The sequence below is a fragment of the Drosophila serrata genome, unplaced genomic scaffold, assembly GCF_035046125.1.
Source record: "Drosophila serrata isolate PLE 108 unplaced genomic scaffold, ASM3504612v1 contig_116, whole genome shotgun sequence".
Classification (NCBI taxonomy): Eukaryota; Metazoa; Arthropoda; class Insecta; order Diptera; family Drosophilidae; genus Drosophila; species Drosophila serrata.
Genome location: NW_028257014.1, coordinates 34,959 through 48,690, shown reverse-complemented (window position 1 = coordinate 48,690; position 13,732 = coordinate 34,959). Strand labels below are relative to the sequence as shown.

At 40.9% G+C, this 13,732-nt stretch overlaps 1 protein-coding gene across 1 annotated transcript in view; it reads right to left on the bottom strand.

Annotated features, from left to right (window-relative positions):
• The window catches only part of sfl (N-deacetylase and N-sulfotransferase sfl), a 35,052-nt gene that overhangs the window by 5,754 nt on the left and 15,566 nt on the right, over positions 1–13,732 (bottom strand). Inside the window, exon 3 of the mRNA XM_086825842.1 lies at positions 83–1,967. Within this exon, the coding sequence (XP_086681968.1) occupies positions 83–1,967 (1,885 nt within the window). The remainder of the gene's footprint in view (positions 1–82; positions 1,968–13,732) is intronic.

The following is a 13,732-nucleotide window of genomic DNA, read 5'->3' as shown; positions in this document are numbered from 1 at the left end:
TTTGCCTCATAAAGTTTAAGACCTAGGAAATATTCTTTCTTATAGCTCATATCTCTTCCTATACATAAACCCCACGACTTACCTGATAGAAACTATAGTTATTGGCTATCACATCGCCATGGGCCTTTTGATGCTGATACCAGGAGTACGCCCTCTTCGCCGGCGATATCAGAATCGTGACGATCTTGGCGTGCGGCAGCAAGGCATGTGTCCTTTTGGGTACCGCCTCTCCATCAAAGTAGGTGGCACTCTTCTCGAACATGTACCTCGGCGATCCCAGCTGCGTGGGCATCGGGGAACTCGTATTGGGCAGGACCTCCGAGGGAAAGAAGTCCATATACCAGTCCAAGCCTCGATAGTAGTTGTTCCCATTGAAGAACTGCACTTCCTCGAAGGTATCCCGACTATCGATATTGCTTGCCACGCTGCCGTGCATCGAGAGGAATGTGTAGAGGGCGGTGGTGCCGGTCTTTTGGGGGCCTATCACCAGGAACTTGGGCAGCGAGTCACAGTTTTTGGTCTTCGACCAGATCTTCTTGTGCCGCACATCGTCACAGGGATTGCCCCAGACGGGGTCCACCTCCTCCGGGTGCAGGCGGAAGTACATCTCGGCCAGCTGAATGGGCGGTGCCGAGGCCAACTTGAGGTTGGTCCAGCACTGCAGGAACTTGATCACCGACTGGAATGTGTACAGGGCCAAACGATCTGACCCATAGTTGGACATGTGCGTCATGAAGATGTTGATGGGGTTGTAGACGATCGTCTGGAAGAGCTCACCGCCCTGGATGGACTCGTCCAGCTTGTCCCTGCCACCGGGATATCGGTCTATGTACATGGTGTGTGTGAACAGGCCACAGGTTTGCCTCGGCAGCACCATTATATCCCGATGGATGAAGCCCCGCCTTAGACGAGCTGGTCTCAGATGCGGATACTCCTCCGTGGAGGTCACCTTCACGTTCCACACCTTCTTCCAGGCCAGGTAGAGCAACTCATGGGCAGGATACACACCTGAGTGATGCGGCGATATGGAGTAACCCGAATCCGTGGGTATATTATGATCCAAGGCGAAGGCATAGTTCAGTTGCATTTCGGACATGAGGAGCGTCAGGTTGTCGTAGAGATGCGGCTGCTGGTGCTTCCACATGTGCGAGAACCAGTTGAACTCCTGGACATTCTGCAGCAGAAAGTCATCGCCGAGGTTCTCCTCTCGCGTTCCATGATGATAGTACTTGCCGGAGAAGCCCAGATTGAAGCGGAAGCCCGGCACCATGGCTGCTATATTCTTCTGGGTGGCTATCAGCGCCCTCACATCGTCGGGTCGCAGCCGAGTGCCCTTCTCTCCCACGAATATGTCATCTATATCCACGAGTATCATCCGCTCCAGATTCAAGCTGAGCTGTCCATGACTCAGGTAACTGAGGGCATCCAGGAAGACTAAGCGGTGCAGCCAGAATCTCAGACTGCTCCCGAAGAGCACTCTCTGGATGCCATCCAAATGACCGCGGTCCTGGAGGACTGTGGTCAGTGGCAGCTGCACCTGCCCCACACTATCCGCCGGATATTCCTGGGTATTCCGCTGAGCCCACTCCACCGGTTCGTAGGTACTGTGATTATGCTGGAACACTGCCCAATCATCGCCGGGCAGGGCTCCCCAAGCGGTCTCGCCCGCTCTGGTTAACCGGAGCACCGATGAACTGGGATTCAAGCTGGCGTCCCTCAACCTTAGATTCGTGTTGACAAAGAGCGGAAAGTCCCGGAGCTGAGCACCCACCAGGGTCTCCTCGCTGGAACTGACGAAACCCACAATTCCCACGGAGTACTCGCGGCAGTATTTGTCCAGCAGCTCGCGATTCCACTTGTCCATGTTGAGGTACTTGTCCAGGTTCTCGAACACAATCACTCCATAGCGACCCTTGTCGAGATTGGTGAGCACGGGTAGGCTTTTGCCTGCCACTTCGATTTTGTATCTGGAAATGGGGAAATGCAGAGAGGGGAATGTTATTATTAATACGAAATATAAGATATAAAATACTTAAAAATATATAAAGAAAATTCAATGGCAATTCTAATATATTCAAAAGTGTGTATCCCATTTAACGTTAAAATATATAAATATACTATCGATATTATTGATAAACTTTTTATACGCAAATTTGAGTTAGAAGGATATTAAGCTGTGAAGCAGTTATTTCCGACCCTATAAATTATATATATTCTTGATCAGCATCAACAGACGAATCTTTGTAGCCATCTTCGAGGGAAACAATTTTTTTTTTGCGATTTTTTCCAAATTTTTTAAGGGGTTATATTGGGAAAAATTGACGAAATGTGGATTTATTTAAATCTGTATATTTAGTATGCAGTTTTATTAACCTATTAAAAACTAACACAGAACCGCTTTTCGAACTTAAATTAATGCCTTTTTGGCTTAGGTATGAGTTTTAAGATTTGATTTTTACGACAAATTTTCATATAAAAATATTGGTAAATATCTACTAAAAAAGTATAAAACGCAGTGAAGGAGTCATTTCCGACCCCATAAATCATATATATTTTTGATCAGAATCGAAAGCTGAATCTTTCTAGCTTAGTTTTGGAGAAATACAAATTTTTAAAATTTTTCCAACATTTTTAAGGGATTACATCGTTAAAATTGTAAAAAAAAAATTGACAAAAATTTTAATTTTTTTTTTATTTTATATTGAGTATGTAGGTTTATAAACCTCATAAAAACTAACATGGGAAAGCTTTCCGAATTGAAATTAATGCTTGTTTAGCTTAGTTATGAGGTTTTTAAACTTTGATTTCTCGAACAAATTGTCATATAGAAAGATCGATAAATATAGATTTAAAAAATGTGAATATACGATCCCATATATGTATATCTATATCTTCCTCTTACAAATTCTAAATTCCAATGTTTACAGTCATGCCGAAAAAAAATATATATATTAAAGCTTTAATATTGATAAAATATAAAAGAATCGTAAAGTAGACAATCCTTCACACCCCTTTACTATTTCTTTACATATTTCCTTCCCTTTATTAAAGTCCTATTTGCACTTATTTTTACTGTGATCCTTGTTCCCATTAGATTATTGATATCACCAACATTGTGAAACAGCTACGCGCCATAACTGTCAAAGCGGAAACAAACATGGCGAACGAAAGAGAGCGAGCGCTTGTCAAATGTGACATTCATTGAGAATGTTTGTGTGTGTCGGGAAATGAGACGCAAGAGGAAATCCAAGCAGGATCCCAGGATCCCAAGGCAGCTGCAGAACTGCATTTGACATCCGGCTGTCAAAAGCTGTTTGCCATAGAGACACGGAGAATGGGTGACAGAAATAAAGGCAATGCCTTTCGAGTTCCAACGTGAACGTGAGCTGAAACCCAGATAAGGCTTAGATTGCTTTTAATCAAAGCATAAATCCAGGAGCATTTATTTCCACATTTAATAATATGTTTACCCACGCCTCTTGTATGTTAGTTACCTTTTAACCAGCACCATTATTCGTAATTCATTTCAATTTACATAACCAGCAGCACTTACAACCAGAACGGGTCAGAACCAATGCAATAATTACATTGAGCATGGCTGCATAAATATTCAACGTTCTTATGAATAAAATCAATTTCAATATTATTATTTTCGCTGGGTAAACCTGCTAAACGCTCCACGCTCACCACGCACACACTCACACGCAGTTCCCTCCGTTCTGCGTAAATATTTTGCATAAATATTAAAATATTTTCACTGATATGGAATTTCCAATTGATTGAATTTCATGTCTGTCTCTGTGCATTTCTCCCCCTTTCAGCTTTTCCTCTCTCTCTCCCCTATATCTGGAATGCATATGCATATGCGGGGACCAAATGTCGGTTTTGGTTTCGGGTATATCCTGCTGCGTACACAGCGACCAGCAGACCAGCATCCTGGATCCAGCACATCCTGTCCACCGGCCATTTAGTGGATTTTAAAGCTAAACAAAAACCAAAGCCAATGCCAAAAACCAAAAGCTCAGACCCCACAAACCCTAAACCAAAGCCACCTCCAGCGATCCCTTTTTCCCAAAAAATATTGCTGGTTGTCCACTTTATTCAATATGCCAAGCGGTGTTTCCATCATTTAAGAGGGCCAGGACACACGTAAAAACCTAAAACGGGACGTAAAAAACCAAATGGCTGCCCCATTGCCCCGTTCGAATTTTTTTTTAACATTTTTTTTGTATTGTTTTGTTGTTCAGTGGCGGCCACATTCGCCGAAGCATATTAAAAATATTTGCAACTGCCCCCGTCGCTCGGCTGCATATAAAAGTCATAAAGCAAAACAGTTTATATATGTCTGAATGTGGTGCTCCAGCGGGCCGAAACAGTCACGTGGAATGTACGCACAATATTGGTTGAAATAATAGGGTTTAAAATGGGAAAGATCTGGAATAACTTCATCATGTTTCTTAATAAAAATTAAGCTTATTTTGAGAGGGTTTCAAGCTGCTCTAAGAATCTAACAGAAGTTGAATTAGAGTTCAAGAATATAATACAAATAAGTAACTCATAACATAAGTTATTATCTACTTAGATGCAACTTTAGTGATTTATTTAAAATAAATCATTGCCCACTTTTAGCCCTCTCTTTCTGTAATTTAAACTCCTGCAAACCTGAAGAAAGGTTAAGCAAACAACCTCGGCACAAAAATAACTATTATTTTAACCTCAAGTGTGTTGTGTGGGGAAATATGGTTTGCCTGTGGGTGTGGCATATTATTGATAGTTTTGTGCGATGGGCCTGACAAAAAACGAAATGACTTTTGGCCTTCCGCCGCAACGCCTCCTCCCTGCCTTACCTCCTTTACCTCCCCGTCCCGCTGAGTTATGGAAGGCTGCAGGTGTGGTGGGGTTAAAATAAAACCAGGTGGGGCCACACGGAGTGGTTTTGGGGGGTGGTGGTTGGGTGGCTGCTGGGCGGTTAAAACGCTGACACACTGCATGCATTGCATATTTTATGGCGCGTCAACACGAGACCATGTGTCACCCGGCATGGGGTCTCCGTTTTTTGAGTGAAGGGCAGGATTCTGCAGCCAGCAAGCCCATCAAAGTGGTCATTTATGGTCCCGCCCGTTCCCGGATATTGAAAAATCGCATGCCCAGCGACAGCTCGTGGACAACATATATATATATATATTCACGAACAAAAGGAAGGAAAGTGGAGCAGCGTTTCAAGAAGGAAAATTAAGTCGGAAAACTGGAAAGTCGAAAGAGTGATGTCCTGGAGAGTTGTCAAGGGAATATGGTAAGGGTTATGTTATAAAAGTTATGTAGGTCCTCAAGTTTCTTAGATTTTCATAGGAATTAAAAATGTGATCTTCTTGTAAATAAAAACAAACTCTTTAAAGAGGTTAACATGAATGGTTCTTATTTAATTAAATTATTTAATTCAAAAATGATGAAAGCCACATATAATAAAATATTCCCTTTGTAAGTTCCATGCATAATGCCTTTCATAATAATTTTTTCACAGTTTAATGTTAACCACTTGACCAAATTAAAGTTTATTGACCTTGTGGTAATAAAAGCTCCACCTTTCTGTGGACATTGCCATATAATTACTTTTGATTAATGTCCCAACTGATTATTTTTAATGGCTTCCTCTCCTGCATTATTATTTTAATATGTATATATTTCCCCTTAAACCCCGATAACAACAATCCCATCGAGTGGCCCAAAAAGACCCACATCATCGGCCTCAAATGACACACAACACACGCAGGCACGAAAAGAATTCCAATGCCAGGTGAGGGACAGGTGAGAATGGTGGAGATTTAATGCCAACTTCTGCTAGGTTATTCGAGTGCCGTAAGAGCATTAATTAAAGCGTTTTATCTGCACAAAATGTTTGTTTAATTAACTATATAATGACACTTTCCCACTCTCTGGCTCTGTGTTGATATTTGAAATTTAATTGCCACACAGAGGAGGGAAAAAAGCGAGGAGGAGGAGGGAGGAAAAGCGAGTTCATTTACAGGCCCGCAGCGGATTTGTTTTAAAAACCCATTACCGGGGTATTACTTGCAAGTAAATAAATGTTGTTTTTTTCACACGTTTATACTCGTATTTGTTAGAGGGCTTGGCTGCGCTCATTTGTTTGCATTTGTATGGGGTGTTAAATTATCCTCAGGATAAACGTAAAAGTGCAAAATGCCGGCGTGCTTGAGAGCGTGCTGTTTGCACTCTTTTAGAAAGTAACATTACTTTGTTTAGAAGGGAATCTTGAGAATTGAGTACATAGATATTTGGATTGTCTAGAAAGGAATATAAAGAAGACATGATTTATTTTTGTAACCTGAAGGAACTTGCATTGAAATTTCAGTGGCATTTATGTTTGAATATATTTCCAAGGATCAAATGTATTAAAAAAGAGATTGTTAATATTTTGCATTATCTAGAAAATAATATTATATTATACTTTATAACATTCTCTAGCTTCAAATCCTCCGAAAGCGTACTCCCAGCTTCGGTCTACGAACTGAATCCTTTTCCTCTCATGTTTTCGTGTTATCCTCCATTGCGTTCTTCTTCTTGTCGCCTGTTTCCGGTTTGTAGGTGCATTCTCTGTGTTTGTTTGTTTGTTTATTTGCCTCTCTGTCTGTCTATCTGAAGGTATGTGTGTTGGTATTTCTCCGCCTAGGTTTGCGAGTGTTTGCCGGCATCGCCGCCCACGCTTGTCGCTTATGCAACGCATTAAATGAGCTTAGTTTTAGTTGACTTCCCACTGCCACTTTGGCTTACGGGGTCTTGTGCGGACTCCGCATGGAGCATTCGCTTCCATTCCAGGGCAAAAAGCCCCCTTTTGGCTCTAAAGGAAGCCACTTCACCCCCTACTTCCGGCATTGCCACTACTGCCTTGTAATTTCATTAGAGCGCTTCATCTCTGGGGCGAAAGGCGAAGATGCGTCTCGCAGCGACCTTGTTGATATTTGCGCCAGGAAATTAAGCTGTAGGGTGTTGGGCGTATCGCAAATAGAGATTCCTGCACATCCTTGTAATGCTAAGAATACATTCTCGCAATCGAGATGAAAACTTCCTTTCCAAAAAAAAAAAATGTAAGCAGAGTAAAGCAGAAAGTTTGGACACATGGAATATTTTACACAATTTGCCAAGGATTAGCTGGAGTTTTTTTACATTTCTTGAAATATTTTTATCTGTTTTAACTTAAGAGATTTACCTTTATTAACTCATAATTAAACAATTTAAATGTGCTGTATAATTTATACCAATAACATAATTGAAAATGGCAGAAACCCAACAGAGAACCTAATTTCTTCTCACAAAACCCAAGACCACAGATCAAGTTCGACACCTGTGTTAATGGAACAAATCCCAGGTATTTGATTTGACCAAGCCTAAACCCAATTGAAGCCGGTTTTTGTGGTCAGCCAGGTGATTTGCCAGGTGATCCCTGCCATAACAGCAGCCCCAAAAAGTAGGCAATGACCAAAAGTGGCGCCGTGAGGCAAAGTTTCAGCTTATTAGCTGTGAGTAATGATGCAATTAGCAGGGAAGGTACCTGGCCCTGGACTGCCTCTGCCAGCCTGATTACTTGATTAGATGTGGGCCGAGCAGCAGACACGTGTGCCAATTAGTTGGCCAGGTGAGTAAGTGAGTGAGTGAGTGAGTGGGAGGCGATTGATTTCTATCAGTCGGAAAATGCTTAACCTTCTGAACACATGTGTCGGGGGTGTATACTCATGGGGGTTCCTGTTATTTATAGCTGATTTATTTTCATAACATCACAGTTCTGTGGGGAAATATTTAACTTGCAAGTCTACTGAAATATTTATGGAATTAAATTAATCAATATATAATTTAAGGTCTAAACATCTAAGCACTATAATAAATTCTCCTATAGAACTCCTTTAAATTATCCCTTTCCTTTAAAGTTCTTCGAGTACATTCGCTCAATTAGCTTATCAAAGATCTTGAAATTGATTGTAAGCCATTATGGGGTTAAGCCGCACCTCCGCAAATCCACCCTCTTTCACTCGTATTTCCAATTTAATTCCGTGCCGTATTAAGACATTTTCTCCATGGCCTATAATTTTCAAGCGTAATTAACCCCCCACACGCCCGATCCGGTGAGAGTCCTCTGGAAGTGGGGTAATATGCTGTCACTCCTCGACAAAAAAGCACTTTGGCCGTCGCCAAAGCAACTTCCTCGCTGAGTAATCTATATATCATAAATAAAAACCTCCTCAAGGAGGCAACTGTGTGCGCTTGAGAGAAGCGGAAGTTACTTTTCTCGGCTACTCGGGACACTAAACAATGTGAAAATTATACAACAAATGGCCATTATATGGCATCGGATGGGAGGAGCTTGGAGCTAAAGGAGGCGGTGCTCGTTAGGAGCACCGCAGCTAACCCGCAATCCATTCTTTTCATCCTTTCGAGGCGAGGGCAATAAATGAGTTTAAACTAGAAAATTTATTATACGCGGCGAAACTGCTTAAGTCACACACAGACACACAACACATATGAGTGGAAAGAATTGAGGATACACGGGGAGAAATTGAAAACTTTTTAAAGACGTAATCGAAAGTATGAATTTAACCAAAAGTAAATATAAAATATTATTCTGATACAAATAAAGTTATATTTAAAACAAACAACTATTCTTAATATTGCTAGTGTAGTGCTAAAGATTCAGTTTGATTAATGCCGTTTCATAACTAGAACCTATTGGGAATCTTAGTTTAAATCTAGCAGTAGACTCCCTTGCAGGTTATTATTATTTTCGTTAGAAGCTTGAAACGCAGTTAATTAGTCATTTCCGACCCTATAAATCATATATATTCTTGATCAGCATCAATAGCCGAGTCGATCTAGCCACCTTAGACAGAAAAAAAATGTACAAATTTTTCAACATATTTTAGGGGTTACAATTGTCAAAAAAAAAATGTATAAAAATTTGAACTTTTTTATATTTTAAATTGAATATGCAGATTTATTAATCTAATAAAAACTGACATAGGAAAGCTTTCCGAATTCAAACTAATGTTTTTTTGGCTGAGTTATAAGTTTTTTAATTTTGGATTTCTCAAAAAAAGGGTCATATAACAAAATCTTTGAATATACATTCAAAGAATGCGAATGTTTTATTCGTAATTATTAACGATTATCTATTGAAACGCGTACTTAAATGGCAAACTGCAATGATGTTGTTAATTCTTAATACAATTTCTGCGATAAATAAATAATAATTTTTCTTGAAGTGTAAATCGAGAGACACGCAAAGGCAACGTCCTTAAAGTCGCGACTCGTGAATTTTCACCGCAGCACCGCCCCTTCCTAGCCTTCGAGGAGCGCCTGTTTAGGCCAATATAATCACGCAGCCCAGACGACAGTTGCGGGGGCTGCCTCCTGCTGCTTGAGTAATTCAATAAAATAACCAATTTGTTGAAAAAAAAAATAAGAAAAGAATAGGAAAGAAAAGATGGGGAGAAGAAATAGTATAACAACAAGCGACAACAACAAGCCCCAGCAAAAAGCCAACTTGTCACACAAAAACATGAGCGTGGGAAAGGGGGTTCACCCTGCCAGGGTTACCAGGGGGTTGTGCCAGGGTTGTGGTGCCAGAACGAGGGGTTAAAGGTTGCGGGAACAATCTCTGTGAACAGCAGCCCAACAACGAAACTCGAACTGCCGCGTCACGTGCCAAGCGCTAGAGCAAAAATATTTTTCTTTATTTTTCCCGTACACAAACATGCAGGCTTGGCACACGTGGGAAAATAATATAAAGACCTGGCACATATACTATATGTATGAATCCATACATATACTATATATATTTGTATGTGGACTATATTGCATAGCCATTGTCGTGGGGCTAAACAGTGGAAAACATTCCTATGAAATCTTAATGGAACGATTCTTCGGAATTGAATTCGGATTTGTGGAATTCTTAATTGCAAATTAAATGGAATTTTCAATTTTTAAAGGCAAGTGACTTGCCATAACAATACAACCCTTAAAAGAATATATATATGTATATATGTATATATGTTTATTATTAAAATTCAGTTTGTGGGCTTGGTACATTTCACTAAATGGATTTCGTTGTTGAATTTTTAATTAAAAAGGGAAATGAATTTTCGAGACCATGACCTGTCAAGTTATTTATTGTCAAGGAAATGGAATTCGAGATGATTAACTAATGGAATATCTGCTGGTCTGCATAAGATTTATGTTGTTTTTCTAAAATTTTACATAGTTCATTTTAAAATCTTATAAGTCATCTAAAGTTCTAAACAAAAATCCTTAATAGCAGGTTAAAGCCCTTGTATATTTCATATCTTGTGGAAAATAATATAATTTCACAGCCCATTGATTCCCACTGTGCTCCCTTGGCTCTGGTGGCTGGTTAAACTCCATTGACTTGTGAAAAATTGAAAATAAAAATTTTCCGCGACATTATTAAAGTAAACATTGGCGAAAAGGGTGTGATTATGACGAGCCAAGCGGAGCAGCAGGCAGCAGGCAGCTGGGAATGCCAGTTAGCGAAGGGGAGCCAGAAGCCAACAACAGCAGTCAGGACCTGGTGCTGGTGCTGGTGTTGGTTCCGGTCCTGGTCCTGGTCCTCGTCCTGGTCCTGGTCCCTGTCTCAGTCCTGATCCTGGGCCCTCTCTAGTCTGAATTTGCCATGGCAAGCTTCCAATTGTGGTGGCTGTTTATGGCGTTTGCCATGTGTCTGGCTGAATTGACGTCAGCCAAGAGGGTTTGGGGCCGGAGTTGGCGTTCGTTATTCGCCTTTTGCCATTTCGCGTTTTAAAAAGTTTTCGGGCTCCCAGTGGCGCAATCAGCGCCCGGAATAAGCGCAGTTTTTGGCCTGAGCCACCACAAAAGCATGCTACATTATTCACACAAACCCACACTCACACAAACCCACACTCACACACACACACACTGTGCACACACATAAGGCACACTGTGGGCGGGCTGAAATGATAACAAGGCTGCTGATGACTTCCGTGTGCTGACTCAACTCGACTCGACTTGACTTGACTTCCCTGACTGTCGAGACCAAATCAAAAATTGAAAATAAGGTTAAGTAGCTATTAGGCGCATAATGCACACCATCTATCCCTCCATCCATCCCCCGTTGCACATTATAAATGGCAATTTAATAAACGATCTATAGGGTAGGGGAAGGCAACCATTGATGGCAGTGTCTTTTGGGCCGCGTAATTACCTCGGAATATTTCATTAGAATTTCACGGAGCATTAGAGACAGCAGAAACTTTGGTGTGTTATACACAGAGAATTAAAGTAACAAGAAAATATGTATATGTAGAATTGCTTACTTTAAGTAACATGGCTTACTTTAAGTAACACTTTGAAAGCTTTTAACTAAGAAATGGTCTCTAAAGAAATATATTTTACCTTTACTAGCTTAACATACTTAAACGCTCATTCTATACTACCTTCTACTCATAACAAAAGAGGTTTTAATATTATTTAAAAAATCCTTTTTATAGCCTGATCTTCCCTTATATTCCTGTGTAATTCCTGTGCCTTTCGACAGCCCCGTTTATTATTTGGAAAATGGCCAGTTTCAGGCTCGCACACAAATGGCGGCAATCCGGGCGTAAAAACTTTTGCAAAACTTTGCATACTTGCTGGCGGCACGGCTCTCTGGCCCCCAAAAATTTGTATGTACAACGATGGCCATTTGTATGGAACAAAAAAACAACAAAAAGTAGAAAAAGAAGCCAGCGAAGAGGAAAGAGCCGAAAAGCTGGCAATCAATCAATTGGCCAAGCTAATTGGAGCTTGGCTAAAGAGCAGGGATAGCAAACCGAGAGAGAGAGAGATCCATTAGGATGTGGCGAAAAATCACGGCTATATTCAGGATATATACCCACTTAAAATGCAGCGCGATTTCTGCAAATATTGAATAAATTTAGCGACACTTCTAGCAAACGAGAGAGAGAAAGACAGAGAGCTTCTAGCATTTGTCTCGCCAACATTACGCATACGTCAAGTGTGACACTTGGAAAGTCAGCGAGTGAATTTTTCATGGCTAATTGAGTGGCAACTTGGGAGCAATGAGCAGCGTCGCGTTGCGTTGCGTCGCTCTGGCTCATAAATAATTGATAATGGGAAAAGCAAGTGCCGTTGCATGCACCTGTGTCCCGTCCACGCACACTCTATCCACTCATTCGCACACAGATACGTGGAGGTGGAAGCAGGACGAAGCAGGACGCATTTCAATAATGGCTGCCATGGCGCCAGCGACAACTTTGATTGCTCAGGAGCAGTGTGTGTGTGTGTGTGTGTGTGTATCAGAGGATGTTGTAGTCAGGATGCCCCAGGATGCTGTGAAACAAACTCAAACTACATTACATGCTAGGCAATCGCTTGCAGCCTTTCTGGCACCTATCCTTTAAGCTATCAAGGTGCAGAGAGAGAAGAGAGTAGCAGGTGAGTTCAGGTAATCAGAAGTTGAATAGGATCTAGACATTATTTTTCAAATTAATGGAAGCTATATTGAAGCTATAGATTGCGAGATAGAACTTTGCACCCCACTTTACTATAGCATTTCTAACTAGTTTCTCCTGATTTTTCTTAAATATTCGGAACTATAATAATCTTCTGATATTTTCTGATTATTTTTCATGTCTAGTTTTCCCGTTCTGTACTTTTATTCCTTTTTCTTTTTGTGCTCGTTTAGTATGCATAAGTGAGTGCACCCATACTCACTCGACCCAGAAACTCCTGCTCTTCCCAAAACTCCTTCATACACACACACACACCCACACACAAAAGTCATCAGCAATAATGAGATGGTAATGTTAATGAAATTTGTTGCCCTGCTGCTTCTCCCATTCTCTTTCTCTTGATGCTCTTGGGCAAAGTTTCGAGTACCCGAAACCCCAAGCAATGGCAGCAGACTAGTCACTGAAGAGTACACTAATGAAGTCATTGATAAGCAGACAAGTACAGCAACAATCTGAACGAGTAATGGAGGCATCAAGCAGTGCCCTCTGACATACAGCAATGGTTGTGAGATTAGCACTACAAATATTTGATGAAGAAGTTATGGAATGTTATATTTATGTAGGAGATGTAAGGACTTTTGGGTTTGCTTTTACAGTTTGAAATAAGTTTAGGAATTTATTAGACAACATCATAGTTAATCTATGTATTATTTCAATATTAAAACAACAGTCTTGTTTAATGACAGATTTTTAAAGAGTACATTTAGCACAACAAATGTTTGATTCATACTATTCTTTTTATAGTTTATTCAGGATTTTATATTGTTTTATATTAATATTATCTACATATTCAGCTAGAATACCTTCCATTTTACCCTTCATAGTTTTACCAGCTCACTGCTCACTCACACGGCCAAGTTGATTAGGTCATGAGAGTCATTCGCCTGCATATTTGGTTACAGCGCTGGAGACAATGGCAGACATTATTCAACTGGCAGCGCCAGGGGAACTGGAAAGGGGTCCCCTTCCAGGGGACACAGATGAACGGCATCGCTGCGCTATTGCTATTTGTACTTGAAATCTCATTAAACTTGAAGCACTTGTCTGCACCACTAAAGGACTCGCCGTCGTCGTCTAAGGAAAATGAGACGAAGGAGCTCCGTCTCCGCCGGCTTCTCTTTCTCTCTGTGTGTGTAAAGCTAGTTTGCCCTGCGCTCTTGCCATAACGACAAAATTTA